The 14332-nt window shown below is 34.0% G+C and overlaps 1 protein-coding gene across 5 annotated transcripts in view; it reads left to right on the top strand.

Annotated features, from left to right (window-relative positions):
• Positions 1 to 14332, top strand: part of REV3L (REV3 like, DNA directed polymerase zeta catalytic subunit) — a 185834-nt gene that overhangs the window by 119810 nt on the left and 51692 nt on the right. For all 5 annotated transcript variants that reach the window (XM_024248980.3, XM_063725258.1, XM_063725257.1 and 2 more), the window contains 5 exons: positions 55 to 134; positions 1438 to 1563; positions 6348 to 6540; positions 8243 to 8354; positions 13542 to 13657. In XM_024248980.3, the coding sequence (XP_024104748.3) occupies positions 55 to 134; positions 1438 to 1563; positions 6348 to 6540; positions 8243 to 8354; positions 13542 to 13657 (627 nt within the window). The remainder of the gene's footprint in view (positions 1 to 54; positions 135 to 1437; positions 1564 to 6347; positions 6541 to 8242; positions 8355 to 13541; positions 13658 to 14332) is intronic.

Here is a 14332-nt window from a genome sequence, read left to right as displayed (position 1 = left end):
ACCAGAAGCAGGTAATTTTGATATACATGTTAAATATTAAATTTCTTTCTACAGAACCAAAAACACAGAAGTTGAGTAATAAGAAAGGAAGTAATACTGACACTCTTAGAAGAGTACTGTTAACACAAGCAAAGGTAACTATACTAAACATTTTTAAAGATCAGTGGAAGATCCAGTCTTTTTCCTAGATTTCAGTTAGATAATTGTTAACTTTGTCTCAATTAAAAAATTTTTGTTACTTAAATTTTTGCATCATTATTTGCATATCTTTGAGACAACAAAAATTTGCCTTTTTTTAGTTTTTTTTTTGTTGTTGGGATCTAAAAGATTCTTATATGTAAATACAAATATTACAGAGAAAGTGAATATGATAGCCAAAATGTGGATTATGAGGATACAAATACATTAACTGATTACTGGCAAAATCAGAACAATCCAATGACAGCAGAGCTCAAGTAAGTGATTTTTGATCCCACCAAAAATATATCCTTTTTCTTGGTTTATTACTTTTTTCTAAAATATAACCTTATTGATTTTTTAAAATTTATTTTACTAAGTAGCGAAAGAAAGCAACATTATTTACTACTGAAACTCTGGAAAGTCACAAATGTCTTTATTCAAATACTAAAAATATGACAAAACTTAGAATTATATGGTTATGTGAAAGAAGTATACATTAGACATGCATCCTTGGAAATATATGCTAGAAATCACATATATTGGCCCCTTCTTATAAATGTCATTAACTACATAAAACATATTTTAGTATTTCTGAGATTATAAAACTTTTTAAACTTTCATTTATAAAATACTATTGAATTACAAGCTATAGATATTAAAAAATACTATATAGTGTGTTGTGAACATAACACTTTGGGGAAAACAGTTAATAGATTTAGAAGTCAGAAAAAATAATTTTGTAAGAAATGGAAAGATTCCATTTTTTTCTGAATCTTTGAAGATTATTTACATTGTTTTATTTAATTCATCTTTCAGACACATGTTATATTAGGGTAAAATACAAATCAATATTTCAAATCTTTTACAAACTTTAGCCAAAGTAGTTGGAAATATATTGATTGCTTGCTTGTCTTACTTCCAAGAAAGGTCAAGATAAATGTCCATGTGGTATAAATGTCAACTCCCTACAAAACTATTATTTTCAGTATTGGGGGCTTCTGAACTGAGAGATAATATATGGTTTGCTTATATTTCTACATGCATCCAGTTCCAGTTCTGATATCTTTGTTAGCATGAAAATAACATTAATAAAATACAGTTTGTTCCTGAACTTAGAGATGATATTAGTTTACCATTTATTACTAAACACATAAAGCATATTATCTGAGAATAAGTAATCAAAAGAAAAATGATTGCTCACGTGTCTTTTTCTGGCTGTGTGTGTGTGTGTGTGTGTTTTTTTTTTTTTTTTTATAGAATCAATTTGCAGCAGTAAATACCCCACAGAAAGAAACTTCTCAGATTGATGGACCATCTTTAAACAATACTTACGGTTTCAAAGTCAGCATACAAAACTTACAGGAGGCAAAAGCTTTACATGAGGTAAAACTGCAACAGTAAGGACACATACATTGTGTTCAATTTAACTCCTATTTTATTCTATAAAACAAGTATGGAATTTTTTTAATGAGGGAGGAATATATTGAATTCTATCCTATTAATCTTCATCTTGTTCTCATTTTACTATTTTGTATATTTACATGTTTATGTACACTACATAAACTTAAAACATTTAAGTTGCTGAGACTGCTTTGTGATTTCATATCTTTCACAAATCTCATAACTGAAATTCAGCTTATGGACATTAAAATAAGAAAAGATTTTTGGGAGGTGGAGGTGGGACGATCCCTTGAGTTGAGGAGTTTAAGACTATCCTGGGCTACATAGGAAGACCCTGTCTCTACCAAAAAATAAAAATAAAATTAGATGAGCATGGTGGTGCGCACCTATAGTCTCAGCTACTTGGGAGGCTGAGGTGGGAGGATCACTTGATCCTGGGAGTTCGAGGCTGCAGTGAGCTGAGATTGTGCCATTACACTCCAGCCTGGGCTACAGACAGAGCAAGACTGTCTCTTTGGGGAAAAACAAAAAAAGAAGTAAGGCTGTATTTGGGGGATTATTATATTAAGATGTTATATCACATCTTAATCTGAAATGTGATATTTACTTGTATTTTCTGTTTGATTGGCTCAGTGGATTAGAGCTTGCTACAAAAGAGGATAAATTCGTTCACTCATATACTCTCTACTTAACCCAGCTATCTTCACAGCACAGGCTGTCTGCCAAAGACTAGGACTTTGCAAAAATATACATCAGCCACAGTATGCATTGGAAAGAATATGTGAATGGGTCACTGTAAATTTATTTGTATGCAGAAAACAAACTCAAAGTACATATCTGACTGGCAGTAAGATAGAAATTGGAGTATATTTTCATTATTTACACCTGTGCTGTCGTATGGTAGCCGCTAGCAGCATGGATATTGAGAACTTAAAATTTGGCTTATACAACTGAAGAACTGAATTTTAAACTTTATTTAATTTTAATTTAGATTTTAAAACATAGTTGACTCAAAGTATGTTTGGAACAACTTAGGTATGTAATACTATTTTTTACTCTTAAGTTTTATGAAATTACAGATCAAGTATTTCTGTAGAAAATTTAGCATGCACAGTGAGATATACTAGAAGGGTAAAATACATACTCATTTCAAAGACTTCATGGAAAGAATAATTTAAAATATTTTATTAGTAATTTTAATGTTGATTACATATTGAAAGGATAATATTTTAAATATATTGGATCAGATCAAAGTGTTTTTAAATTAACCTATTTTTATTTTTTTAAATGTGACTACTAGAAAACTTTAAGTTACATGTGACTTTCATTATATTTCTATTGGACAATGCTAGTTTTATACAGTCATTTTATGTCTTTGCTCTTAAAGCAGAGGATTAGTAACCACCTTTAAGTTATAATTCAATTTATAAGTGTGGTTTTTTTTCTCAAGTCAGTTCTGTTGTAAACTGTTCTAGAGATTAGGTGAACATAAACTGAGGGAAAAATTTTAATATTGTCCTCCTTTGTTCTTCAAATTTTAACTGAGAATTATGTTTTTTTAGAATTAGATCGGAACATAGTCTCTCCCTCATTTATTCATTTGCACATTTTTCTCATTCAATAGCATTCATTCAGTTTCTGTTTTATACCTAGGTCTATACTAGCCCCTGAAGCCTAGATAAATTAAGTGATAAATTCAGTAACACATACCATCAAATGCACACTTGAAATTAGCAAATTTTTAAAAACTTTGTTAAAAATATGTATTAAAGCAAATTTGATAGGCTATAGCAAAAAGATGTGTTACATTTGATTATTCTCTTATTTGAAAAGTATACTTTTCTACATTTTCTTAGGTAACCCTGTTTCAGAACCATGGGCCCTCTGGAAGTTAAAATCACTCAGGAGGTCTCACTGGTTGCTCTGACAGCTTCTTCCTCCCGATAACCAGCTTTCCTCATCTCAAGGCACATTCCAAACTGCCGCCCGGTGGTTGAAACAGGGAATAAACCAAAGAAAAACTCAATGCTGTTCTCTTCCTTTCTCTAGGAAATTGTGCTTGTGGCATTTTCTCCCTCTGTTTCCATTACCCTAGGATAATCTCTTTTTCTTCTGCACATCAGTACTCAGTGCAGAAGATAAGGGTTGTAATCTGTGTCCCCCTTTCTCACTTCCCTCTTGCCTAGTCACGCTCACTAAATCTCTGAAGCCATGTCTTTATATAGTTTGCTTTAAAAAAATACCCCCTAAGCACAGTAATGCATTTTGTTATGAAGGAATAGAAATGCAAATTTTGAGTGTGAAAATTTGATCTAGTAAACAAAAATCAACCTCTAAGACCCTTTTAACCTAAAATTGTTTTCAGAGTCTTCATGTCTTTTCATATGTTCATCCCTTTCTCTTTTTTTTTTTTTTTTGAGACATAGTCTCACTCTGTCACCCAGGCTGGAATGCAATGGCACAATCTCAGCTCACTGCAGCCTCTGCCTCCCAGGTTCAAGCAGTTCTCCTGCCTCAGCCTCCCTAGTAGCTGGGATTACAGTCATGCGTCACCACACCCGGCTAATTTTTGTATTTTTAGTAGAGACGGGGTTTCACTACATTTGCCAGACTGGTCTCAAACTCCTGACCTCAGGTGATCTACCTGCCTCAACTTCCCAAAGTGCTGGGATTACAGGTGTAAGCCACCGTGCCCGGCCTCATATGTTCATCCCTTTCTAATGAAACTGGTTGTTTTGTTTTATTTGGGTTTGTGGGAGGAGTTTTCCATTTAAAAATTTTTTATTTACTAAATTAATGCATACTTGTTGTTAAAATTAAGTTCTGAAGAGTATGCATTTAAAAGTAAAAGTTTTTTCCCTTAGCTCTCCATTTCATGTGGTTTGATTTTTTTTTTAATACTAATATTTTAAAGTAGAAACAGCAGTATATGTTTCTGAGGAAAGTGGTAAATTTGTATTTGTTTTATTATTATGCCTTATACATGCATAATTGATGTTCTTTATATTTTAAAAAGTACTTAGTGGCCAGACACGGTGGCTCACACCTGTAATCCTAGCACTTTGGGAGGTCGAGGCAGGAGGATTGCTTGAGGCCAGGAGTTCGAGACCAGCCTGAGCAACATAGTGAGGCCCCATCTCTACAGAAGTTTTTATAAATTAGCCGGGCATGGTGATATATACCTATAGTCCCAGCTAGTAGGAAAGCTGAAGTGAGTGGATCACTTGAGCCCAGGAGTTCAGGGCTGCAGTGAGCTATGATCACACCACGGCATTCCAGCCTGGGCAACAGAGAGAGACTCTGTCTCTAAAAAAAAAAAAAAAAAAAAAAAAAATTATTTAACAAATTTACAATGAGCACATGCAATAGTATATATACCAAAAATATTCAATCAGGACAAAAAAATTTGCAATGAAAAGTAAGCTTCCCTCCTACTTTAGGCTAGCCTTTTCTTTCCCCCATAGCAATAAGTATGTCTACATTTTTATGTCACTTTTCAGAAATTTTCTATGCATATGCTTCCATTTTTTCATGTATAGAAGTTTACTATATTTACTGGTTCCATGTATCAGTGTATTATAGTGATCTTCTTATATTAGGACATATAGATCTGCCTCATTCCCTTGAAAATTTTAAAGGTTACAGAATATTCCATTGTGTGTAACCTTTATGGATACCACATAATTTATGTAACCTGTCCCCAACAGGTAAACATTTAGTTTTTTTCCAGTCTTTGCTATTCTCGAGTAAACATCCTTGTGTGTATATTTTGTCTACATGTATAAGTGTATCTGTCTGTAGGATAAATTTTCAGGAGTAGGATTGCCACATCAATGCATTTTAATTTTGATATTTACCAAATTCTGCTCCTGTCACTGGTGAGAAACTTGAATTTACATTTCTTCAACAGTTTGCATGCAAGATAAATACAAACACAAATCCTTTGTTAAATTTATATGATCTGAATAATTACCAATATTGAAACAGTAATGTTTTCCATTGCCAGGTACATGTACATGATAAAAAAGATGAGGTATAATTCTAGCTATAATCATGAATTCAACCTATATTTTGTTTTTCTTATTTACTCTGTCTTGATTTTAGAAAGAAAACTAAGAATTACAGTAAAAAGTTTATATTGGCATAGAAAAATAAGCATGAAAAGCAAATATTAACATTTTTTGCATTGTATGTTAAAGAGAAAATGTGCATGGGTAAAAATCTGGCTGTTGTGTAGTTGATACCATGACAGTTCTTTTTTTTTTTTTCCAGGGAAAACTGTAATTAAAAATGTGCCTAGTGTATGCAAAAGTCTAAGTAGCCCTCAAGTAGTAGTGAATTAATTGGTAGGAAATTTGAATTTTAAAAAAGCTCTCTTTTACTTTAAACTACAGGTAAAACTATATAGTTTAGCTAACTACATGAAGAGTAAAACGTGACAGACTTTGGTTTCAATGTATAACTACTTGGACTAGTCATTGTCTTTCTCAAACAGGAATTGAGAGATCCTGCATATATTTGAGAAAAATAGTCTAAATATTGTCATTGAGAGCAGATTTTCTGAAACAACATCATGAATTGATTTAATCTAATCTTGGGATTAAAAATCTTTCGTTTTAATCTATGGAGTGCTGAGCTGTGACTTTGTCCTTAATGTCCATTTTTTTCTGTAATCTTACATACATATTTCTCTAGAGCCTTACATACTTCTTTGAGCATGTCTTTAAAAAATGTTTTAAAAACATAGTATTTATTTGCTTTTATAGATACAAAATCTTACCCTAATCAGTGTGGAGTTGCATGCTCGAACTAGACGAGACTTAGAACCGGATCCTGAATTTGACCCAATCTGTGCTCTGTTCTACTGCATCTCATCTGACACTCCACTGCCAGATACAGAAAAAACAGAACTCACGGGTGTAATAGTGATTGATAAAGACAAGACAGTTTTCAGTCAAGGTATTGTCCATTTTTATTAATGATATACCTGCCCACTCTAGGATGAACCTTTTAATGGGGAATTCCTGTGCTGAAGATCTAATCTAAGCAAGCATGATGACTCTTTTCTAAAATGTTTGCTGAGGTAGGGGTAGGAGGTTGTGTATAACTTTGTCCTAGATTTATTATTCTTACTTGGATTAGTCAGAAGCAGCCAGGCACAGTGGTGCCTGCCTATAGTCCCAGCTACCTGGGAGGCTGGGCAACAGGATTGCTCGAGCCCAGGAGTTTGGGGCTGTAGTGCACTATGATTGTGCCTGTAAATAGCCACTGCATTCCAGCCTAGGTAACATAGCAAGACCCCATTTATTTATTTATTTTTTAAGTCAGAAGCAATGCAATATAAAGATCTCAATGTTTATAATTAGCTTATGTAATTTGTTCTAAGTATTATTTTATAAAAATACTTATTACTAATACAGAGTCCACATTATTATGTATCCCTAGATTAGGTGCACAGTCTTCCTTATGTATGCATATGCAGGTATTTTCCTGCTGATAGACGGTTTATCTTATCACTATAAGGTAATGGTTCATAAGATACTTTAAGATATATTTTTACTTTGCTTGTATCTCTTTATCTTTCTTTCTAAATAATATACTTTTGGTTCAGAGGTTCTTCATATAGAATGCCATATAAGGCGTTTTATAAAATACCTACTGTCCCTCTGCAGCTTTCAGTGGTCGCCATTACAAGTGAATTCAGTCCACTGAGGAGGAAGTCTTAGCACAGAATACAACCATATTAAGAATTTGCAGTTTATTCAGTGATGTGCTTGAGCTGACACATACCAGCTCACAAGCCAGTTCTTGGATTTTCATGAATTTTTCAAACTAGTTGCTGTCACTTTGGCAGTTGAAAATCAGTCATAGCGTGGGGGAGGGGTCCTTACATCATGAAATAGGCCAGCACTACAAATAAAGGCTTTCTTTTTTTTCCTACAGAAGTGGTGGTTAAGCATTTTCATCATACCAGAGATTAAAGTGTCCTGTGCTAAGCAAAGCTCTCCTGCTAGGAAGAGTAACGACAGAAACAAAGTAATACAGTTTCTTCACAAGAGATATGTTATTTTCTTTTTTTTTTTTTTTTTTTTGAGACGGAGTCTTGCTCTGTTGCCCAGGTTGGAGTGCAGTGGTGCAATCTCCACTCACAGTGCAAGCTCTGCCTCCCAGATTCACGCCATTCTCCTGCCTCAGCCTCCCGAGTAGCTGGGACTACAGGTGCCCGCCACCGTGCCTGGCTAATTTTTTGTATTTTTTAGTAGAGGCGGGGTTTCACCGTGTTAACCAGGATGGTCTTGATCTCCTGACCTCGTGATCCGCCTGCCTCGGCCTCCCAAAGTGCTGGGATTATAGGCGTGAGCCACCGCACCCAGCCAGTGATATGTCATTTTCTAGGGAATTTTAGGAATGCAGCCTTTTCAGGAGAATAGCTGAAAATACAAAATTTGAATTTTCAGTTGTATATTAAACTAAAAAATCTTTTGAGAGTTTTTTAAAGACATTGGGTTAGTTATGTTTTTACTTGGGGGGATGTTTTTTTAATTTGAAATATTTCAGTAGTACAATTTTACTTAAAAGTAAGGGATAATATTACTTTTATATTATGAAGGTATATTATTATGTAATGTTATATATAATAGACATTTTGTTTGTTTTTTAGATATCAGATATCAGACTCCATTACTTATTAGATCTGGAATTACAGGACTCGAAATCACCTATGCTGCTGATGAGAAGGCACTTTTTCATGAAATTGCAAATATAATAAAGAGGTATTGTTTTGTATATCTGATTTTTCCAGTTTTTATTCAGAGAGTCGTTTCATGCTATTGCAGATAATAGTGAAGATAAAAGTAAAGGTAGGAAGAAAGCGAATCCCTTCCTATGACCCTTGAAAGCAGAGTTACTCTTGGAAAGATTTTATACTCACCTCCCACCACCATCACTATTTTCATCACACAAGGGATAGGAAAAGCAGTGTTCTGTTCTCAAGATTGAGGGGCCAGTGAAAGACAAATATTTGTTTAGCCTCTAACTAACTTCCCAGTTGTACTTGAGTTTGGTTTTTCTGTGGTGCTGAAATAATGGAGAACTGTATAAAGTTCCATTGTATTATTCATTAACTAGGTTTCTACCTTGGGAGCCAGCCACCATTTCAGTACCTTTTTTTGGTTTGTTTTTTCTTTTTTAAAGTTTTTTGAGTTCTAAACAAGCCAATATTTTCAAAAAGCTTTGGGATGCATTCTGTGTATAAATTTATCTGTTCATAAATGTAGGACTATCTATTACATACTCTTGTGCACAGAGCTCCTTAAAAAATCTCTTTTGACCATTTGGTAGTTGGTCCTCAGATTGATAGTAGAATCTTGTCCAAGTTTATGAAAAAAAAAATTTTAACAAAAATATTTTAATTTAAAAATAAAATCATTAAGTGGATCATTTGCATTTTCTCAAGAGTGTAGCTCTTGGTAGCCATGGACTCTCTTATTAAATGCTTCACTTTGTAGAAACTTAAGGATTCTGCCCATTGCTAGGTTTAGGGTTTTAGATGCCTAAGCAAGATAGAAAACATTCTTTGGATCCTGATGTACAGATAAAAGCTGCCCATGAGCATGTTGTTATACTCACCCTTTTTTGTTTTGCTTATATAGTTGAACTTCATCCTATAAAAGCTAAATCAGTATTCTACATGAAAGATTAAGATGATATTCTACAGACTTGTCATCAGATTGAATCCCAGATGGGTTAACATAAACCATTCTGAGAATTAGAAAACCAAAACATGTGTTTTCTACAAAACAAAATTAAATGACAGAGCATCAAAAATAGTATGCTGCTACCCACGACTCTATGAAGGAAAAGTATTTTTACTATTTATAGCACTGGTGACTAGATAGATTCCCATCTATTTGAGTCTTGTCATTGTCAGTCCTACCTTTTATCTTCTCACAGAGGTTGTCATCAACATGTCAGATGCTTTCGGTATCCACACTTCTTTTATTTCTGCAAGCAACTCAGAAAAAGAAATATGTAAGAGTTTCAGTCAGTACTATTTTGTGTACCAGCACATGTCCAGTAATGTCCTGGGCTTGTATGCTTGCCTTTTCCTTGTTAGGTATATTCCCAACAATAGGATTACCTACCAACATTGAGAATTTTGTTAGTCATTTGCAAGTATAATAACTTTCTTAAATGTCCATAAAATGAAATGTAGTAGTAATTAAGGAAAATGGGGTAAACAAAACTGTCATAAAAAGAAAAATGCTTAAATGTCAACTTTTCAATTCTGTAGTGTTCTTTATATATTAGTCCAAACAACCCTGCAAAAAGATTGATTATTTCATTCTTTCACCCTATTTGTTGTGTACCTACTCAGCACAGCCTTTGGAGTCAGCCAGCCCTGTGTTTCTGTCTTGAATAAGTTGCTTAACTCTCTCAGCTTTGTTTTCCTAATCTGTAAAATGGGTAGATAATGCACATAAAACTCTTAAACTCATGTCTGGCACATAGTGAGTACATAAATGTTAACTGTGTGTAAGGGGCAGTGCTAGGTACTAATATAAAAATGAATAAAATATATCTTTATCTTTCCATTTTTAATATTGGCTTCCTCAAGTGACAAACACAAAAAGTAATATTAAGTGATATTAAACAAGTAAAACCTAATGTATAATCTTGTCACAATCATTTTCCTCTTTCTGTATTTCCTTGGACTATTAACTTTACTTTGCCCAGTCTCCCTAACTTAAATATAACTATGATTCTTCCCTTTTCCTCTTCCCTAAATACTATTACATTTATATTACATCATATCCATTTAACCTCAGAATTCTTTTTCAAGATGATTCCTTCCCCTCCGTGCCCCTTGCCTCTACTAGAGTACCCTTATCTGTCATGTGTGTAGAGGGTAGTGAGTTACTTAAAATACTGTGAAGCAGCTTTTTTCTACCTAAGCAAATGAAACCATTTTCTTATTTCTTCTGCTTCTATTTTATCCACAGTTTTGGGTTGTTTTCACAACTAATCCCATCTACCCAACCTTATTCTTTCTGTAACTTTCAGAAACCTGATAGAATGAATAAAACCCACTAGAAATTGAAGAACAAGTCATCAAGACCTTGTTATTGTCTCCAAATGTTTTTAGAGAAGAAAAATGGAATCCTTTGGCTTTTGAACTTGAAAACAGGTGTTTTATCAGCTTTAAAAGAGTCTCTTAAGACAACATCCTCCAGGCCAAAAAATAAATATATGTAATATATCTGAAAAAATGCCTGAAACAACTTTACAATTCTTCTAAAGGGACAAAATCTGTGAAATAAATCTAAGAAGAGAAGCGCAGGGTAACTTTTTGCAGCAGTCATTTCTGAGCTGTAGCAGTTTATAAAAACAGACAACTTTTTATTTGAGACGAAGTTATTTTCAATACATTATTTTTTTTAAAAAAAGTGTACGTAGCCAACTCCCTTAGTTGCCACAACAGAACAAATAGCTGACTGGAATAAGTCTTGCAATAACAAGATGTTGCATAAATGAGAAAGATTCAGATGAAGAAATTAGAAGAACTGTCTTTATAACCTTTAAAACAGAAGGGCTGTGTAATCATCTGGCATCCTCTTCATGTTGTAACTGTGTAACTATGTGATATGTGATAGGAACTCCAGGAATCTTCCAAATTCTTAAGATCAAGGTCAACTGTGGCCACATTGTAATGCCTATTCTGAGCCACTCTGAGTACTTAGCAGACAACTGTGTGGGTTCTGTTGTGTTTGTATGAGAATTCTTCAAGTCTGCGACCCCTGATGATCCTTAGAGCCACTTAATACTTCTACCCCAATTCTCAAACGTAGCCTTCATTACACAGTTAGTTTTAAAGGGAGATATACTGGACAAGTAGATAGTCTGTCTTTGGACTAAGAAGAGTTTAATGAAAGAGGTGAAGTCGGTATCAAAGATTTGGTTAAGGGTTTGGGTGTTACGTTGGAAGACTAAACAGAAAGAATATTGGGATGTTTCTCTTTCCTTGAGTGCCCTGGGATCTTTCTGGACTTCCTTTCTGGATATTTATGCCATTGTTGCTTATTGCTTTGCTTCAATAGCTGTTTATTAAATTAAGCCATTTTCTCAGAAATGTCAACCCTATTTGTATACAGAAAAGCACATAAATAATATGTTTATTATCTTTTTCTCCTAACAAGTTTGAAGGCTGCTTAGCAAGTCTGTAGTATAACAATGGATCATGAACAGATCACCAGATATTAAAATTTATACTACAGAATGTACTTTCATAGGGCCTTTAGGGAATAGGAAAATTTTAAAGTATGCTGTTGCAGAAGTTTGAACCTAGTTCTTTTGACATCAGCCACTGAAATACTCCAGAATTAAAAATCAGAAAACATTTATTGTGACATTCCAATTTTTATTGACTAGGTAAAAATGAAAGCCATTCAATACCCATTTTTAGAAGACAGCTATGGAATTATGATAAAATATTAACATATTGGTTCTAAAAGCAGATCTGGTGATCTGGTCATGATCCATTGTTATGCCAGACTTGCAGAGTACCCATAAATAGCTTATATCAGTAAATTAATGTAGTCTAATACTGTAGACATTGGCTGAGGCTTAGGGTATTAAATGCTGTTAATTGGACAGGCTGCACATCTCACAATTTAGTGTTTCACGATTTAAATTTTTGTGATATTTCACTTGGCCTTTTGGCATTTATAAAGAACAAGATAATGCTGCTAATTGATAGAGCTACTTACTATAGTTTTTGCTCTCAAAACTTATAACTATAATTAGTTCCTCTCTCTCCCACACAGTTTTCCACTCGAAATAAGTTTTCATATTTATAGCTAAACACTTCTCTATGGTGGTCACAACATGGAGGTTCTAAGAGGAGCCACAGAGAGGCTCCTTCTGGATCGGACACAGGTGGTCGGTTCAGTTTTGCCAGTGAAGCTCTGACCACGAGGAGCACATTTTTCTTCTAGATTCTGATGTTTACCTTCCCCACCTTAATCCCACCTCTATTAATATTTCATCCTTCCATTAAATTGAATCACCATCCTTTTAAATTTAAAGGACAAACTTGTCATTACTTAGGCCTTATTTTGTGTGAGAACCAAATCATTACTAAAATTAAGTGAGAAAAGGAAAGCATTTTCATTTTTCTTTCTCAGCATTAAAACTGTTTAAGGGCAGTATAGATTAGAAGGGTAGATAAGTGGCAACAGGAATGACCTAGGAATCTTTTTCAAAATACCATACCCATACACACCCTCACACTTCACCTTCCCCTGCCCACATTATATTCTTACTTGTACCTTTACTCGTATACTTCAGTGGTAATGGCCTGTCTTCCACCCCAATTTCCATCAGCCTTTTTTCCCACTTGAATCAAACAAATACACAGTCTAAGTAAAAATTATGTTTACTTTACAAAAGTAGCGTCAAATCGCCTATAATCCCAGCACTTTGGGAGGCTGAGGCAGGCAGATCACTGGAGGTCAGGAGTCTGAGACCAACCTGACCAACATGGTGAAACCTCATCTCTACTAAAAATACAAAAAATTAGCCGGGCATGGTGGGGGGCACCTGTAATGCCAGCTACTCAGGAGGCTGAGGCAGGAGAATCGTTTGAACCTGGGAAGCAGAGGTTGCAGTGAGCTAACATGATGCCACTGCAATCCAGCCTGGACAACAGAGTGAGACCCCATCTCCAAAAAAAAAAAAAAAAAAAGAAAGAAACAAAGTAGCTTAAAATCAAGTACTGTTAACCATCCATCTCTTCCTGTATAAAAACTCTGTAGGTACCACTGTATCATCCCTTCTCCATCTGGGAACCGTTAGCGAACATAGGTTTTTATTTTCATATCTTATATCATGAAGAAACAATTATTCTGGTTAAAGGTTCAAATGTATGGTACTTATATAACTTTTTTAAATTCCTTTTTTAGGTATGATCCTGATATTCTGCTAGGATATGAGATTCAGATGCATTCCTGGGGTTACCTCTTACAAAGGGCTGCCGCTTTAAGTGTTGACTTATGTCAGATGATCTCTCGGGTGCCAGGTATATATCATTGTGAATGTTTTGTCAATCAACTACAGAGCAAATTATAAAGGAAATAAAGACAAAATGTTAAAGAGTACTTAACGCTGTAGCCCAATTTTTTAGTACTAAGTTGTGTAAGTTTTAGATATAGCATAACTCCAATGTAGAAAAAATTAAAAATAAAAAATGTTCTAGTCTCACTGCTGTATATACTGTTATATAGTTGTTGGGTTTTTTCCTTTCAGTCACTTTTCATATACATATGTAGTGGTTTTTAAATAATCATACCATATATTCCATTTTTATTATGCTTCCTTCATCTAGTGTCTTACCACACATATTTTTCTGCATTATGAAATAGTCTTCATAATTATTATGAAGCTACATAGCATTTCTTTGACTTGTTGTACCATAATTTTATTGTTTGTCTGGCTCTGTTTTTTTTTAATCCATTTTGTTGGTTAAGAAGGACAGGATGGGTTGAGGAACACTAGTAGTTAACTAATCATTGATTTTTATTTGGATATCAGGCTAAAAATATTGCAGAAATTTTGAAGCCCATTACCCAAAGTTTTGATTCTAACTGGAAAAGGGAATAATAATATTCATACCAAAATTATTTGTAGTTTATAATGCACTTTTTAAAACTATGTTTTCTTTATAAACATAGGATTTTTAATAAATTTGTTCCCA

The sequence above is a fragment of the Pongo abelii genome, chromosome 5, assembly GCF_028885655.2.
Source record: "Pongo abelii isolate AG06213 chromosome 5, NHGRI_mPonAbe1-v2.0_pri, whole genome shotgun sequence".
In the NCBI taxonomy this organism is placed as follows: Eukaryota; Metazoa; Chordata; class Mammalia; order Primates; family Hominidae; genus Pongo; species Pongo abelii.
Note: the sequence above shows the minus strand (reverse complement) of the source record. Positions and strands in the feature narration are given on the sequence as shown.